At 38.9% G+C, this 16,065-nt stretch overlaps 3 protein-coding genes across 9 annotated transcripts; 2 read left to right on the forward strand and 1 right to left on the reverse strand.

Annotated features, from left to right (window-relative positions):
- The first annotated feature begins 2,620 nt into the window (after nucleotides 1–2,620).
- LOC132177428 (DEAD-box ATP-dependent RNA helicase 14-like) lies at nucleotides 2,621–9,708 on the forward strand. Its single transcript, XM_059589748.1, has 8 exons — nucleotides 2,621–2,860; nucleotides 3,530–4,808; nucleotides 5,358–5,582; nucleotides 6,040–6,108; nucleotides 6,644–6,913; nucleotides 7,020–7,370; nucleotides 7,621–7,898; nucleotides 8,071–9,708. The coding sequence occupies exons 2-8, from the start codon at nucleotides 3,543–3,545 to the stop codon at nucleotides 9,215–9,217; spliced, it is 3,606 nt and encodes a 1,201-aa protein (XP_059445731.1). The 5' UTR covers nucleotides 2,621–2,860; nucleotides 3,530–3,542; the 3' UTR covers nucleotides 9,218–9,708.
- Nucleotides 9,709–9,978: 270 nt separating this feature from the next.
- LOC132161590 (uncharacterized) lies at nucleotides 9,979–13,876 on the reverse strand. Of its 7 annotated transcripts, none has more exons than XR_009438163.1 (6): nucleotides 13,719–13,876; nucleotides 11,624–12,860; nucleotides 11,233–11,496; nucleotides 11,073–11,116; nucleotides 10,395–10,836; nucleotides 9,979–10,264 (listed from the first exon to the last, which is right to left on the reverse strand). XR_009438163.1 is itself a non-coding variant. In XM_059571763.1 (5 exons), exons 3-4 carry the CDS (start codon nucleotides 12,749–12,751, stop codon nucleotides 11,263–11,265), a joined length of 1,362 nt encoding a protein of 453 aa, XP_059427746.1. In that variant the 5' UTR covers nucleotides 12,752–12,860; nucleotides 13,103–13,152; nucleotides 13,719–13,876; the 3' UTR covers nucleotides 10,911–11,116; nucleotides 11,233–11,262. The 7 variants fall into 7 exon arrangements, 4 of the variants coding, with proteins under 4 accessions (XP_059427746.1, XP_059427730.1, XP_059427738.1 ...); XR_009438162.1 differs by having other exon boundaries at nucleotides 9,979–10,256; nucleotides 11,228–11,496; XR_009438161.1 differs by having other exon boundaries at nucleotides 11,228–11,496.
- A 1,226-nt stretch (nucleotides 13,877–15,102) lies between these two features.
- Nucleotides 15,103–15,978, forward strand: LOC132176143 (probable protein phosphatase 2C 55). Its single transcript, XM_059588307.1, has one exon. The coding sequence runs from the start codon at nucleotides 15,103–15,105 to the stop codon at nucleotides 15,976–15,978; it is 876 nt and encodes a 291-aa protein (XP_059444290.1).
- The last annotated feature ends 87 nt before the right edge of the window (nucleotides 15,979–16,065 follow it).

The raw sequence follows: 16,065 nt of genomic DNA on the forward strand, positions 1-16,065 counted from the left end.
GCCTCTGCAATGTTGGAAGAGAAAGAAGGGCAAAATGGGAAAAATGACCTGTTTTTTACCCCAAAACGCAGGCGTTTGACCCAGACACTGAACCGTGTCTGGGTCAAGGCCGTTCCCAAACAACGCCTAACTGAACCAAATCCGAATCTGTATAAGAGTGTATTTAGGATTGTGTTAAATAACTAAAAATATGTTTTTAGTAATTAAGAAGATGTGCCAAACAAAAGAGGTTCATTTGGTAAAAACTTAAAGGGAACAAAAAAAAAAAAAAAAACTTTTTCACAAAAAAAAAAAACACTGCATTTTTTATGAAGCTTGAAAATTAGTTTTTTTTTTTTTTTTTCCTTCAAAAAAAATTATTTCAAGCTTTTTTTATAGTCAAAAGCTATATTTTTTAATGTAATCACAAAATTTTTATAAATAGTCTTACTCATTGCTAAAAAAGTAATGTTATATACTACATCCATATCTCACCATCATTTTATTGGGTTATTGTGGTAATGTCCATTGGCCCTTGAGTTCGCTCTTGTTAAAAAAAAAAAATCAAGAGTTTATATACATGGCCTCATGAGCCCATAATATGTGAATATAGTATTAAGTATATGGCATTTTTCTTGCTAAAAATGATATTCGGCCTAACTCAAAAAAACAAATGAAAAAGAGAGTAATGTTATTTATTAAATTATTTTACAACTGGTGTTCAAACGGTTATAATCATCGGTTATTGGCTATAACCGCAACCACAACTGACTTGGGCGGTTATTGATTTTTAATAACCGCAACCACCTAGGTGGTTATTGGTTGTTTTATACTTGACGGTTAGCGGTTATTCAATTTAATAACCTTTTTTAAAAAAAATAAATGGGCTTTTGGGATTTTTAAGTGTTTAGGGCCTTTAATTTGTTATTTTTTTCGTCTTATTTTAATGATTTAAGGCCAAAATGTTCCAAAAAAGATGAAAAAAATGGCCAAATAAATTCTAGCCCAAAAAATGGCTAAAAAAACATAGCCCAGATCCATTAATCCAAATTCAAATGAAAAAATTAAAAGACAAATCCTAAATCTAGATACATATTACAAAATATAAACCAAATGAAAGCAAAGCAAATATAAATATAATAAATATTTATATTTATTAATATAAATATTTAATATATATATTTATATTATTATATATAAATAAAGGCTGTTTTTTCCTACCCCTAAAACCGCAAACCACAACGGGGCATAGTCGGTTAGCGGTTTTTAATAACCGACTACCAAATCGATTAGTGGTGATTTGTGATTATAATTGGTTATAGGTTGACCGACCCGCTTGAACACCCTAACGACTGCAATACAATTAAATAACATGGAAATAAAAAATTAATCATTATAAAAAAAAAAATTACAAATCAAATAATAATTTTTAATTTTACGTCGGATATAAAAGTCTATAATTACTCTAAAAAATACAACAAGGAAAGATATCGGCCCACGTCACCATAGTAATATCTCTGTTCCAGTAGATGCTCGAGATATTTCTTCTGCAACCTACTTGCCAACCTTTTGGGTCTACCTTCCCGTCACTTACCTGTAATCAACCAGGGCCGTCAATCTCTCCCATGTCCCTTCAACCCCTTAACAATCATCTATAGATGGTTTTCCGTATAAGTTGAAAGCCGAAGCATTGATACTTAGGTGATGGACCAGATAAAATATTACAAGCCCAAATCGGCAGGAAGATATATGAAAAACCAAACTCATAAAAATTGATATATTATAATAGAATATATATGCTCCTTACAATTATTTTGCATAATAAGTTTTTTTCTCATTATAAAAATAACATATTAATACATCAACCAATCAAAATTGTCCACTTTATTAAATTAAAAAAAAAAAATTACTATCTTCATTTTTTGTGATTTATTTGGTTAAAGTAGATTAGTAGAGGTTCTCAAGGAATCATGTGTATAAGAAAGTTATGCTCAACTTGGAATATAATCAAAAGTTTAAAAGTATTAGAAATTCCCTCTAACAAAAAAAAAGAAAAAAGAAAAAAAAGTATTGGAAATTCCTAAAGGAATATTGCTAGTAGAAATTCTTAAAGTCATCTCTAAATAAGTAGTACTTTTTTATGACTCAGGGCTGTTTGAGATTGTATTTGAGAGGTCTAAAAGTACTTTTAACACTCAAAAAGTCTGTTTAAAAAAAATGTACGCGTTTGGTAAAAAAATTAAAAGCGTTTTTAAATGTTAAAAAGTCTACAAATGACCAAAACACACTTTTGGCAAAAGCTTAAAAATGAAGTTTTTGCCTCAAAAGCACTTTTTTGACTTAAAAACTTTATTTTTCAAATGCAGTCCCAAACAGGCTCTCATACTCACCTAGGTTTTTTTTTTTTATTTATTTATTTATTTATTTTTTTTGCAACTCATCTCAAAATATTTTGGTTTTTTTGAATTACAGCCTCAAATTACATATTAAGAGCTCTATGGTGTTTATCTCACGAATTCAAGAAAATGTGGATCCTATTTAACTAGGCCCAAGAGATCATATCCCTGATCTAAAATCGAACGGTGTATAAAAGTACACGGCGAAAATAGTAGCGAAAGAAACTACCACTATATTTAGACGGCTCATCGCGCAGCCTGGACTACCGGTTCAGGCGATAATTTCTCCTTAACCCTAACATCGAAATGCTCCCAAGCTTTCTTTCCTGAGAAAATCTGTTCACTTTTAACATTCTCCAATTCTAGTCCGAGTCTCACGCGGGACTAGAAGAAGGTTTTCGATTCTAGGGTTTACATTCTGTCGCTCTTCACGGAGCACAGAAAAATAAAATTTTCCAATTGAAACTTACAATTTCTTCATCTAGGTATGTAATTTCAACGAGCTCTGCTTATCTTATTTATCGATTTTTTTTTTTTTTTTCTTCTTTCCCCCTTTTTGGTGTTTTCTGGGCCTTGTACAATCAATGTTTTGGCGTTTTTCAAATGACCTATCTGTTATATCTTTGCCTTGGGTGTTCTTGTTTTCTAGGGTTTATCATCAATAAGTAGCTATTTTTTATTTTATTTTTTTAAATTGTAATTTTCGTTTTTTCTCAAACTCATTGGTTCAATCGCTGGGCGCGGCCTTATTGGTTAAGGTAGTGTGTAATGGCATTTTTCTTCTAGGTTCTATTGTTAAGATGTTATTTCGGTATTTTTTTGAGAAATCTTTGAATATTGAGATTTATCTTTTGGGGCATCTAGACATGCAATACTTAACATTAGTTGGATTGGCTGAGCGGAGTTTAGATTTTCTTCAGAAAATTGTATTGATATTTTGTATAAGATTGTAATTTTTTATATACATAAAGATAAAAGAACAATTATTTTGAGCAAGGAATATGTTTGATAATATCGTGTTTTTTCTTAGCTTCACTTGGGTTTTGTGTCAATGGGTTCAAGAAAGATGTTTAATTGTTCGTATTGTTGAGTTGAATAAAGGGTATGGAGTTTTTTATTTTTCTGTTTTATGTGATTGTTTCATCTGGTTGTAGGTAAGTATTAGGCATGGCTACAGCTGAGTCTGCTCCAGCTTCCCTTGGTCCCCGGTATGCACCTGACGATCCCTCCCTTCCGACACCATGGAAGGGTTTGATTGATGGGAGCACAGGTGTGTTGTACTACTGGAATCCTGAAACCAATGTTACCCAATATGAAAAGCCAGCCTCTTTGCCTCCGCCATTGCCAACTGGCCAGCCTCCGGCTGCTTCTACGCCCATGTTGGCTTCAATACCAGTGGCCCAATCAATGCAACCAAGTGGCGTGGTGGCTCAGGTTGGGCAGCAGATAACACAAGCCCCACAACAGCAGGGGCAACAAGCGAACCAGTTATCTCAACAGCACAGACAAGTAATGGCACAACAACAGAGTTCAATGGTGGCACAGGTTTCTCATCATCAGGGCTCTCAAATGGCACAAGGTGGACCACAACAGAGTTCACAATTGGGACAGCCCATGCAACAGCAGGGGCAACCGACACTGTCACAGCCACAGCAATACATGCAGCAAATGTTGCAATATCATGGTCAGCAGCCTATTCAGCATATGCCTCAGCAGTCAGTCCAGCATGTGCTGCAGCAGCCAGGGCAGCAAATCCCACAGCAAACCATTCAACAAATGCCCCAGCAGCTGGGGCCACAAACACCCCAGCATCAAGGTTCGCATGTGTCACAACCACAAGCACATCAATTTACACATCAGCAGCTGCAATACATGGCGTATCAGCAAAGCATGCTTCCACAGGGGCAGCAAAGTTCACAGCAGCAGACCCAGCATGGTGCACGAGGGCAGCCATTTTCAAATCAACAGGAGTATAAGGTGGCATTCCCAAATAGGGAAGAAATTGATTTTCAAAACGGAAACCAAATTGGACTTTCTCCATCCCTTTTCCAGCAAACTGGCACCTCATCTGTTCAGAACCTTCCTGCTGGTAGCAACTCGGTTCAGATGCCACAAATGGGTGCTCATTCAGGTCAATCCCAACAGTATGGTGGTTCTTCAGGGAATGTGCAACATTCTCCCTCCATGGGTCAAATGCAGCAAACAAGGATTGATTTGGTTCACCTGCAACATGGTCCTAGGTTTCAAAATCAGATGGGCCCAATGATGCATAGTCAGCAGTCTAATGTGCCTCCTGTTGGATCAAATATGGGGCATGAGGATAGCGTACATGGTAGAATTGGAAATGAATATTACTTTAATGTTAACAAGGAAGGGCCAATGAATCCCCAGGATCCCAAGCTTGCAGTGATACCCATGGCAAGAAATCATCAGGTATCTTTTAACTAATTTTCCATCAATTTTGAATGAGGTTTGCACTCCATTAACTTAATTACTTGAACATAACTTATGGTGGTTGATATACAATTGATGACAATCTTCTATTTGGGAATTCTAGATTTATTAGATTTGTAAATGCAATTAGTGTCAAAGGACCGGAAGACATACATTCTCAAGACACTAATGCATGCAATAAGCCAACATGGATCACCTTTATAAGATAGATGCCTTTAGATGTCTATACTAGAAACAAAAGTTTGGTGTCCTCTGTATATCTATTTTTGTATATACATGTTTCAACTGCCAAGGTAAACTTAGGGGGTATAACACTAAGGAGATATATATTATTTTTGTTTACCAACCTGAATAATAGAAGTAGAGGCAGTACTTCAGATATAAAATGATTGTTTCATATCCTTTTGTTCTTTTTATTTTTTCCCCTTGTACTAATTGATGAATGATATATGTTTTATCTGGAATACATACCATTTTCTTCTCAAAATGTGTGGGACCGATAATAATGATTGTGCTATTTCGTTGCAGGAGAAGAGGATTGGTGGTGTCCCATTTCATAATGCCATGCCTGGTCGTACCAGTGTACCGAATGCTGTCACAGGGCATGCCATGCATAACATATATAGTCAAGCAACAAGTGGTCCACCACTCTCAAGTAATGCTTTAATGAGACCTCCTTATATGGGATCGACAGATGTGACTAGTCTCTCACCTGTTGCAGCATACCGTCAGCAGCACGAAGTTACAGCAACGGTCAGTATTTTAGCTTGCTTGATTATTGCTAGTGGTGTTTATGTGAACATGAGAATGCCTTTTCAAATGCTTCATTCCTAGACAGATCAAATATATGTTAAGAAGAGAAGTGGGATTCCCAAGAAATGTTTTGGCTGAGTGTCTGATACCGAGGAATGTAATTTTGTATAACAAACTATAAAGCAGATCATACCAATTACTCATATGAATAAGAATTTGCAAATGAAATGCTTATATATCTTTTGGAGTTGGCGTGTTTTCTTTTAATTGAATTTGTTTTGGCTGAGTGTCTGATACCGAGGAGTGTAATTTTTTGTTAGAACAAATTATAAAGCAGATCATACCAATTGCTCATATGAATAAGAAGTTGCAAATGAAATGGTTGTATTTCTTTTGGAGTTGGCATGTTCAGTAATTGAATTGTTTTTGACCTCGATATATGTATTAAAATGAATAGGGTGACAATGTTCCAGCACCATTCATGACGTTTGAAGCCACTGGTTTCCCTCCAGAGCTATTGAGAGAGGTAAGCTTTACCTGTGCCATGATCTTGTGTTCTGTCTTAGGATTATAAAACAAAATATGGACACATTCCATTCCTTGTGTAGTTATTATTACTATCTTTGTTATTTTTAAACTCATAAATTCTCACTTGTCGCAGGTGCGATATCTGCTCCGGTGGAGGAGCATATGTCGTACGCTGCGCTGCTATTGGCACACTTACACTTGCAACAACTATCCTGATTTTTGGAGGCTGCAAAATGGACAGTTGGAGCCTTTCTTGGGCATCTTCTAGAAGGGTGGTTGGCCCTTCATCCAAATCACACCTAATGTGACTGGCATTTCTTGCTTATGGGCTCCGCCTGTTATGTCTTTATTGCCCTCTTTTGTTGCTTCGAGTTGCTTCTGTAAGCAACCGTACACCCATGGGTTTTTTTTTTCTTTAGTTATATCTCACTCTCTTGTGATATGCTATTGAAAACTTCATTTTTTACTTGTCATGTGTCCGATATGTTTAGATTTTCTTGGGGCTGATACCTGCATCTATGTTCTTCTCTTAGATATATTCTGCTGGTTTCACGTCTCCCACTCCAATTCAGGCGCAGACATGGCCAATTGCCCTGCAAAGCAGGGACATAGTGGCAATTGCAAAGACAGGTTCTGGGAAAACATTGGGCTATTTGGTCCCTGCCTTCATTCTTCTTAGACATTGCCGTAATAACCCTCAGAATGGCCCAACAGTGTTGGTTGTGGCTCCAACCCGGGAACTTGCTACTCAAATACAAGATGAGGTCTTGAAATTTGGCCGATCATCGGGAGTCTCTTGCACGGTGGGTTCTTAAGTGCTCATCTATTTTCCTTGCTGTACAATTCGGTCATTGTCTTGTTTGCTTTAGAGTTTTGATTCACGAATTTGACTCAATTTGTTTGATTCAGTGCTTATATGGTGGTGCTCCAAAGGGTCCACAGCTAAAAGAATTAGATCGAGGGGCAGATATTGTTGTGGCAACTCCTGGTCGACTCAATGACATCCTTGAGATGAAGAAGATTGACTTTAGACAAGTTTCACTTCTTGTACTTGATGAGGCTGATCGAATGCTTGACATGGGTTTTGAACCTCAAATTCGTAAGATTGTTAATGAGATACCCCCACACAGACAAACTCTTATGTACACAGCAACGTGGCCCAAAGAAGTAAGAAAAATAGCAAGTGATCTTCTTGTTAATCCTGTTCAGGTTAACATTGGCAGTGTTGATGAGCTTTCTGCAAACAAGGCTATCACACAGGTACCTTTGGACTAGCACACCTTTGCCACTGTCATACAAATGCAACGTAGAAAATGATAGTTCTTTATCTCAATGTGGTCTTTATATGTGAAAGTTGCATCATCCTTATATCAGTCCAGCCATCTTATTCATGAGTTATTGGATTTTACACCCACATCTTGAAGCTAATTCTGTTGCATTATGAATATTTTCTATGATATCATCCATTATTTAAACAAAATGAGATTTGTTTTTTTCTCTGAACTTGCAGTATGTTGAAGTAGTCCCACAAATGGAGAAGCAGAGGCGCTTGGAGCAGATCCTTAGAGCCCAAGAACGAGGTTCAAAGGTCATTATTTTCTGCTCCACAAAGAGGTTGTGTGATCAGCTTGCACACAGTATTGGACGTAGCTTTGCGGCTGCTGCAATTCATGGAGACAAGTCTCAGGGTGAGAGAGACTCGGTTTTAAATCAGTTCCGGAGTGGAAAGTCTCCTATATTGGTTGCCACTGATGTTGCTGCCCGTGGGCTTGACATCAAAGATATAAGGTTAGCTCTTGTCTTTGCATTTTAACTTGTGTGATAAGGTGACAACACTCACTCCTTTAGGACCAGGATCATGAATCTCATAAGTTTCAGATTATGAATGAGTTTAATACTATTGTCTAGTTATTTAGCATCCTTCACATCATACTCATTCTTTTATGCCTTCGTGTTACAGGGTGGTGATCAACTATGATTTCCCTACTGGGGTTGAGGACTATGTCCACCGAATCGGAAGAACTGGGAGAGCTGGTGCAACTGGTGTTTCATATACTTTTTTCTCTGAGCAGGACTGGAAATACGCAGCTGATCTGGTCAAAGTTCTGGAAGGGGCTAACCAGCAAGTGCCACCAGAGGTGCGAGAGATGGCTGTACGTGGTGCACCGAGTTTTGGCAAGGATCGGGTTAGCCATTTTGATTCTATTAGTAGCAGTGGTGGTTATGGTCGGTATGATTCTGCTGGCCGTGGTGGCATGAGGGATGGCGGATTTGGTGGCCGGGGTGGCATGAGGGATGGCGGGTTTGGTGGACGTGGAGGCATGAGGGGTGGCAATTTTGGTGGACGTGGAGGCATGAGAGATGGTGCCATTAGTGGACATGGTGGGAAAAGTGATTTCTTTCCTGGTCGCAGCAATAGGGGACGAGGATTTGGTGGTCCTGGTGGTAGTCATGTTGGTCAGGGCAGGAATGATCGTGGCCCATATGATCGATACAACAATATGGATGGCCGTGGACGTGGTCGTGGACGGGGAAGATTTGACAACAGAAGAGACGTTGCTGATAGGAGTAGGGGTAGAAGTTACAGTCGTAGCCCTGAAAGAGTTCGAACGTGGGGTTATAGCGGCAGCCGCAGTCGCAGCCGCAGCCGTAGCCGCAGCCGTAGCCGAAGCAGGAGTAGGAGCTGGAGCAGGGGTCGTACTCATAGCCGAAGCCGGTCTCGTGGCCGTGGTGGTAGCTACAGTCGAAGCCCTAGCCGCAGCCGTAGCCACAGCCGTAGCCGCAGCTATGACAAATATGAGAGGCCACAACGATTCTCTGATAAACCAGATACCGCTGTGCCTGGATATGAGAGGCCACAAAGATTCTCTGATAAGCCAGATACCACTGTGCCTGAATATGAGAGGCCACAAAGATTCTCTGATAAACCAGATACCACAGTGCCTGAATTTGAGGCTGCTCCTGAATCAGGGATGTCTCCTATGTCCCCAGGCACACGTGATAATGGATCTCCTGGAGCTAATTTGATTGCACAGCCACCAGTGGTTGAACGTACCGAGCCAGAGGATGGCATAGACTCTTGCCATCAATCAGCTACCGAACCTTAAAGTCTGGAATGCATTTCTGTTTATTTTTTCTTGTTAGCGAGGGTGATTTGTGGTTTGTGTTATTAAGTGGCTCAGTTGACCTCTCAATTTTAGTCGAGACTGGCTTCCTATGATGATTTTGTTGACAGCAAGTTGAGGTTGGGTCGAATGTGATTGAAATTTGTAATATGTGATCGTTGTGGACAAGCTGGCCTGCTGCTGCTTCCGGTGGTAATAGTTGTTTTAGGATAATTGAGGGTTCTTTCTGGAAATTGAATCGTATTGTAACTCCTCAAACTCATTTTTCACTGATAGGAGGACTTGCTATTTCTAATCCAGTGGTGGTTAAAATTTGGTACGGGAAAGGGTTTTTATTGTGATGTTAGTGTTCTAGGTGGGAATTTGGGATGGACGATGTGGTTCCTGCCTTTGTAATCTTTTCCATGTGAACACAATTACTTGACAATGTCTTATGAATTATTATATTTTTTAAAATTTATATTTTGAAATTAGTACTCTCTCTCTCCCTCCCTCTCTCTCTCTCTCTCTCTCTCTCTCTGCGTCTTATACCGGAATTTTGTTGAATATTTATAATCTATATTTTTTAGCAGCTCTATGCAAATTCTACACGACGATTTTATTGTCCTATCTACACTACAACCTAAAATGAAATTTGTTGGCAATTGCGACGAGGATGGTAGTGATGGTTCTCACGGGTCTTAGCAAAAGTAATGTTATACATCGTTCAATTATCCTCTTTATCACCTCAAAAGCTTTCCCCATCAAAAAACCAATTTCTGAAATGAACTTCTATCCCCTGTGAGAATCCTGTCACTCCCCCGCTCCCCGTGAGTGACTTGGAGAGGAGACATCCTCTTCCTTCTCCCTTCCTTCCTCTTTCTCCTTTCTCGTTTTTATCCCCTTAAAATACCATTCAGCACCACAAACCAAATTGTCTGTATGCTCTATATCTCACAACTTAATTACTCATCACCAGTATTCTGATCAGAATCCTCCTTTGGAACTATCTCACGATTCTCACAATCATCATTCACAGACTCTGCATTCCTTCAAAAAAAACATTTAAATCAAAATCAGCATTTGCCTCCAGCTTACCCTATAATGTTCATCTTAGGGTAATTTACAGATTTCAAAAATAACTGAATTTTATATAGGTATCACACAAACGAACAATTACCTGCAACACTGCAACTCATCAGTCTTTGCCAAGAATACACCCAAAATGTCTGCCCAGTGACACAATTATTGGAAGCCAATCAATACGCTAACCTAAAACCTTGCAATTAACCTGCCTATGAACCCTATGAGCCCACTTCTTCTATTCAATATTGCAGTCGAATGTGAGGGAGCCCAACAAAACAGTTACCATGCCTTATTCTCCATCACACTACAACCCAAACAAAACTTCCCCACCTTCACATTTCTCAATTCACTGTCTCTGTAAACACTCTCAAGAACTTGAATTCTTCACATGCCTCATCATTGTCACCCTCAAACCATCTTCATCCATAAATCATCTTCATCCTCATTGTCGTCATTGTCTTTGTTACTGCCTGAGGCACCATTGCCCATACTAAATGTGAAAATCTGTACAAGAATAACTTTCCTAGGATGCAGCCCTACAGGGGGAAATTGCTCATTATACAACAGTGTTGTGTTTTTCTTATTTATTTACTTAATTTGCACAAAATCCTTAAGAAACTAATTTATTTTGGAAATATGATTTTGGGGAACTGCAATTTAAGCAGCGAGTTTTTCACCGGAGGAAAAATGAACTTGCCATCAACAAAATCATACCAAGAAATATAAAAAAGTATAATAAAGTAACAAAATACAGCTTTAGATCTCCACATACACAGATTTTCAACGTGTTCACTAATGCCATCTTCCTTCAAAGAACTGCAAATCAAAACAATCAAAAGATAGTTAACATGCATATCACATGACTAGACCCATCCCAATCCCACAGTCCCAAACAACAAATAAGCTAAATTCGTATGTGTAACTAACCTCACCTGCAGTAATCAACTATCCTGATGAACATGTCAAACCTCTTTATCATCACCATTATCACCACTGACAGAGACTACATGTTCACCAATACTAGCATTGACATAAACTGCATTTTCACCATTATTTTCATCAACAGAAGCTGCATTTTCACTACTACCATTGATAGAGACTGCATTTTCACCACTACCATCATTCGCAGAAACTACATTTTCCTTAATAACACTAGAATCATCCTTATTATCATCATTATTTCCCTCAGGGTCACCCTGCAATTCTCATCACACAAAACCCAAAATTACTATTACTGACAACAAAAACACAAGCCAATTTACATAGAATTTTTTTTCTTCTAAATGACACAAAAAGAAACAAGAAAATAAAGAGTTACATCACCTGTAACTCGACTGATTTTGCCAAAGAGCGACTGAGAGGCTCATCCTTCAATACAATTGTCGGAAACCGATCAAAATCCCAACCTAGAACCTTACAAACAACTTGCCCAAAAGCCCTATGAGCCCGCTTCCTCTTCGTCTTCGAAATCGCAAATGAATGCTGAACAAGACCAACACAACCCTTATATCTCTTCCACGCCTTCTTCCCAATCCCTTGGCAAACCAAACAACAAAAGTCCCCAGTTTCATAATTCTTCTCAAAGTAACTCCTCAACTCACTGTCCTCCACAAACATCAGCAAAAAGAACCTGGATTCTTCATTTTCATCAGACCCCTCTTCCATCATTTCATCATCTTCATCATCTCCATTGTCGTCTTCATCTTCATCTTCATTGGCATTGAAATCAACCCTTTTCGTGAAAAATTTACGGCAAACTTCAGCTGCCTTGTACTGTAATTGAATTGCAGCAAAATAGGCATGCTCATTGGCTGACAAAGGTTGATCTTTTGGGGTCGAAACGGGCTTCAGGGCAGGCCAACCAGATGCTTCTAGAGCTGGCTCTAGGGGTTCTGGGCACGGCCATTCAGGACCCAAATCCGGTGGTGGGTCAGGCTGTGACATCTTGTTCTTCTTCTTCTTCTTCTTGACCTTTTTCTCTCTGAGCCTCTTCTTCCTTGTGGTGGTGGTGGAGGTGTTTTCTTTCTTGAAATATGTGGGATTGGTGGGTTTGAGAGAATTTCTAGTGCAGGGTTTTGGTCTGGAGTTTGAGATAGTGGTTTGTGGATGATAGAGGGGATAATTGGATCTGTGGTTGGGGTTAGGCATTTGCTGGTGACAAAGCGGATAATAGGAACTGGGATTTGGGTTAGGCGTTTGCTGGTGACAAAGCGGATAATAGGGAGTGGGATTTGGGTTAGGCGTTTGCTGGTGACAGAGCGGATAATAGGATCTGTAATAGAATGGTGTGGGGTTGGGAACATAAGGGATTCTTGAGGAGCTGGGGCTAGGGTTAGGGTTGTTGAGGTTAGGGTTGGAGTTGGAGTTGGGGTCTGATGGGGGGCCTTGGTGCCATAGAGAGTGGAGATAGATAACCTCATTTCTCAGTGTCTTTTCATCATATGGATACATTTTGAGGATTTTTTGAAGGTCCTAGAGAAAGAATCCCTTTTCCAAATATTGATGATGATGATGATGATGCACACACTGGGGGTTTTCGAAGGAGAAAGAGGGCAATCCACTGTCATAGTTACAGAAAAGTAACATCTCATAAAATATATATTGTTACACAGTACTATTTCTATCTAAACTACAAAATAAGCGGAATCCATAACCCAAATATATCCAAACATATGTCTATGCTAAGTGAAAACTACATAATTAATCAAATCCATAGCTCAAACATACATTTTTAAGTTCTTAACAATCTTGGACGCATGATTTCATATAGAACTTGGCAAAGCATCATGGATCCAAAAATACCAAGTCTGATTGAGGCCGACTGAGGCCCACCAAATGCGCAACATCTTCTCCTGCACCAAATTAAAGTATATTCACATCACCTTCTTAGAATGGATTCTACCGCCCATCTTGGTTACATCTCTTGGAATTTCTACAGCAAGTTCCTAGTTGAGCAATGAATCAAACAAAATACGAAATACGAAATAGCTAAAATGTTGTGTTTGCGGCATTAATAGGTGATCACAATCATCACTATCCATATTCATTCCCCCAAGTGCACTTTGTTTTAATTACTCTAGTATTTGCACAGTAGTGCCACAAGAAGGAACAAAGTGGGAAATAGACCAGTCTTCAAGTCTTGTGATGAATATCACCCAAAATAAGAACTAAGAGTATTCATTATATATAAGAAAACATGCAGTTAACAAACAAACATTTTCCAAGAAGCCAAACAGAACGTAGAAACTGAAGGTTAAAAACAATGTCAATCAATTACAAATTCCTACGTCCCTATTTGATAGAAAAATGAATCTTTATGATCTGCGAAAAAAAATCACAGGCCACAGTCTAAGCCAAAAGGAATGAGAAAATTGTCAAGTACTTGCTTCTCGCATTTTCCTAGAAGCCAAAGGAATACCTTTTTCTGATGGTTTCGATGTCGGCGCCGGTTCCGCGAGCCGCGTTTACGGCTTTCTCGTCCTTCTTTGTGGTAGCGTTCGGAGACTTCTCCCGGTTCCCAGTCCTGCGGCGGTGCTCACAATCCCTGCGTTGATGGTTTCTTTGTTCTTTTTTATGAACGTGTTTCCAAAAAAATAATGGGTGACTTCAATTACAACCAAAGTTGAAAACCTCTTCATTTGTACGTTTTAACTTTCGATCGTAGTTAATTTGAATTTTTATGTCAGATTTACTGATTTGGCCCTTTAATTCTAAGGTAATACCTAAAAATGTCAAAATATTCGAGATTTTCTTTTCTTTTTCTTGTAATTTCACTTTAGACCTTTGAATTACCATGCGATTTGATAAGCCCCTGAATTTTAAAACCTCTTAATTTGAATCTCTGAATTTTTAATTACAGTCGATTTACCCCTTCTATCAATTTTTACAGTTAAAACCCCTAAAAATATAAAATTACCATTTAATTTTCATTTTATTAAAAAAAATATATGAAAAAAAAGAGTCACAAGGTCGCCCAACCTGGGTCACCTTGTGATTATATATATATATATATATATATATATATAATTTTTAATTTAAAATTAAGGGTAAATTTGAAATCTATAAAAAAAAGTCAAGGGTATAAACGTTATTGTCTCACTTTTAACGTTTAAGATCCGATGGAGGGGTTCAAATTGACTGCATCATGAGTTCAAATTGAAAGGTTTTAAAGTTCGAGAACTTGTCAAATTGCGTGGTAATTCAGAAGTCTAAAATAAAGTTCTCTTTTTTTTTTGTTTAAAAAAAAAAAAAAAAGACTTGTGGGTCTCACCAGCCGTGGGTCTGGCCTGACCTACGGATCACAAGGCTAGACCTTGGATGACCCTTTTTTTAATTTGTTTATTTGGAATTAAGGGTTAATTTAAAATTTTATAAAAAAATCAAGAGTATAAATGTTATTGTCTCACTTTTAACTTTTAAAATCTGACCAAAATGATTTAAATATTCAAAGTTTAAATTGAGAAATTTTAAATTTTGCGATAGTCTTCTATGATAATTCGAAGTGTAAAGCAAAATTATCTCAAAAATAAAATAAAATTCGGAATCCATACGATGAAGCCCACGTGGCGTGACCATATATATGACAGATGAGACCCGGGTGGACCTGATTCCGCAAGGCCCGGATCCGTCAGAAATTCTCTTTGCAATTCGGACTTCGGAGACATTTGGTCTCTCCAGTATAAAACACGAGTAAATTAAGCAATATTCACTCATTCCAGGAGCTCTTCCAAATTTCCAAGAATCTTAAAGAATTCATTTGTTTTCTTCTCTCCTGTTTTTTTGTTTCTCTGTTTCATCCCACGATGATCATCAAGAAGCGAAGGCTTGAAGGAAAGCATTCATCCCGCCCCAAAAAATGGGGGCGGCTTGAAGGAAAACTGGCGGAGACTACTCCGTCGAAGAGCGACGGAGCAGAAGTCCCCGAAGAAAGTTTGAAGATGGTTTGCGGTGCGTTCTACTTACCCAAAGACAACCCGCTGAAGCCTATAGGCGAGGACGCTTACTTTCTTTGTGAGGAGACGCAGACCATCGGCTTGGCCGATGGTGTCGGCGGTTGGGCTGGAAAGGGCGTCGACGCCGGCGACTACGCGCGAGAACTCATGTATAATGCTTTCGTGGCGGTTCATCGACAACCCGATGGAGCCGTGGATCCGAAGGCGGTTTTAACCGAAGCTTTCTTGAATACCGAGGCCGAAGGTTCATCCACGGCTTGCATTGCGGTCCTCAAGGGCAATATCTTGCATTGTGCCAACGTGGGAGACAGCGGATTTATGGTTTTCAGGGACAATACTCTTGTGCATCAGTCGCCGATACAGCAACATTACTTCAATTGTCCGTTTCAGCTGGGAAACAGCAAGTCGAGTGATCGGCCAAGTTCAGCTACAGATGAAACAGTCCCGGTCGTCTCCGGAGACATCATAGTTCTCGGCACCGATGGGCTTTTAGACAATGTGTACCCAGCAGAAATTGAGGATTTTCTGAAGCAGGAAACTTTGGAGGGTACTGAAGACCCTTGGCATTTGGCTTACGCCATTGCGGTAAAAGCGTTGTATAACTCGCAGGACAAATTTTGTTACAGCCCATTCGCAAGAGCGGCTGAGTTGGCAAACAAGAAGCATGTCGGGGGGAAGATCGATGATATTACGGTTGTGGTTGCGCGTATTGTACCACAAAATTAGTATATGTATAGGTTTTCTTTTTTGTCATTTATTCAGTACTTGTTATTCACTTTGCTAGCAAATTCTTAATTACTACAAATTATATTT

This window comes from Corylus avellana, chromosome ca1, assembly GCF_901000735.1.
Source record: "Corylus avellana chromosome ca1, CavTom2PMs-1.0".
In the NCBI taxonomy this organism is placed as follows: domain Eukaryota; kingdom Viridiplantae; phylum Streptophyta; class Magnoliopsida; order Fagales; family Betulaceae; genus Corylus; species Corylus avellana.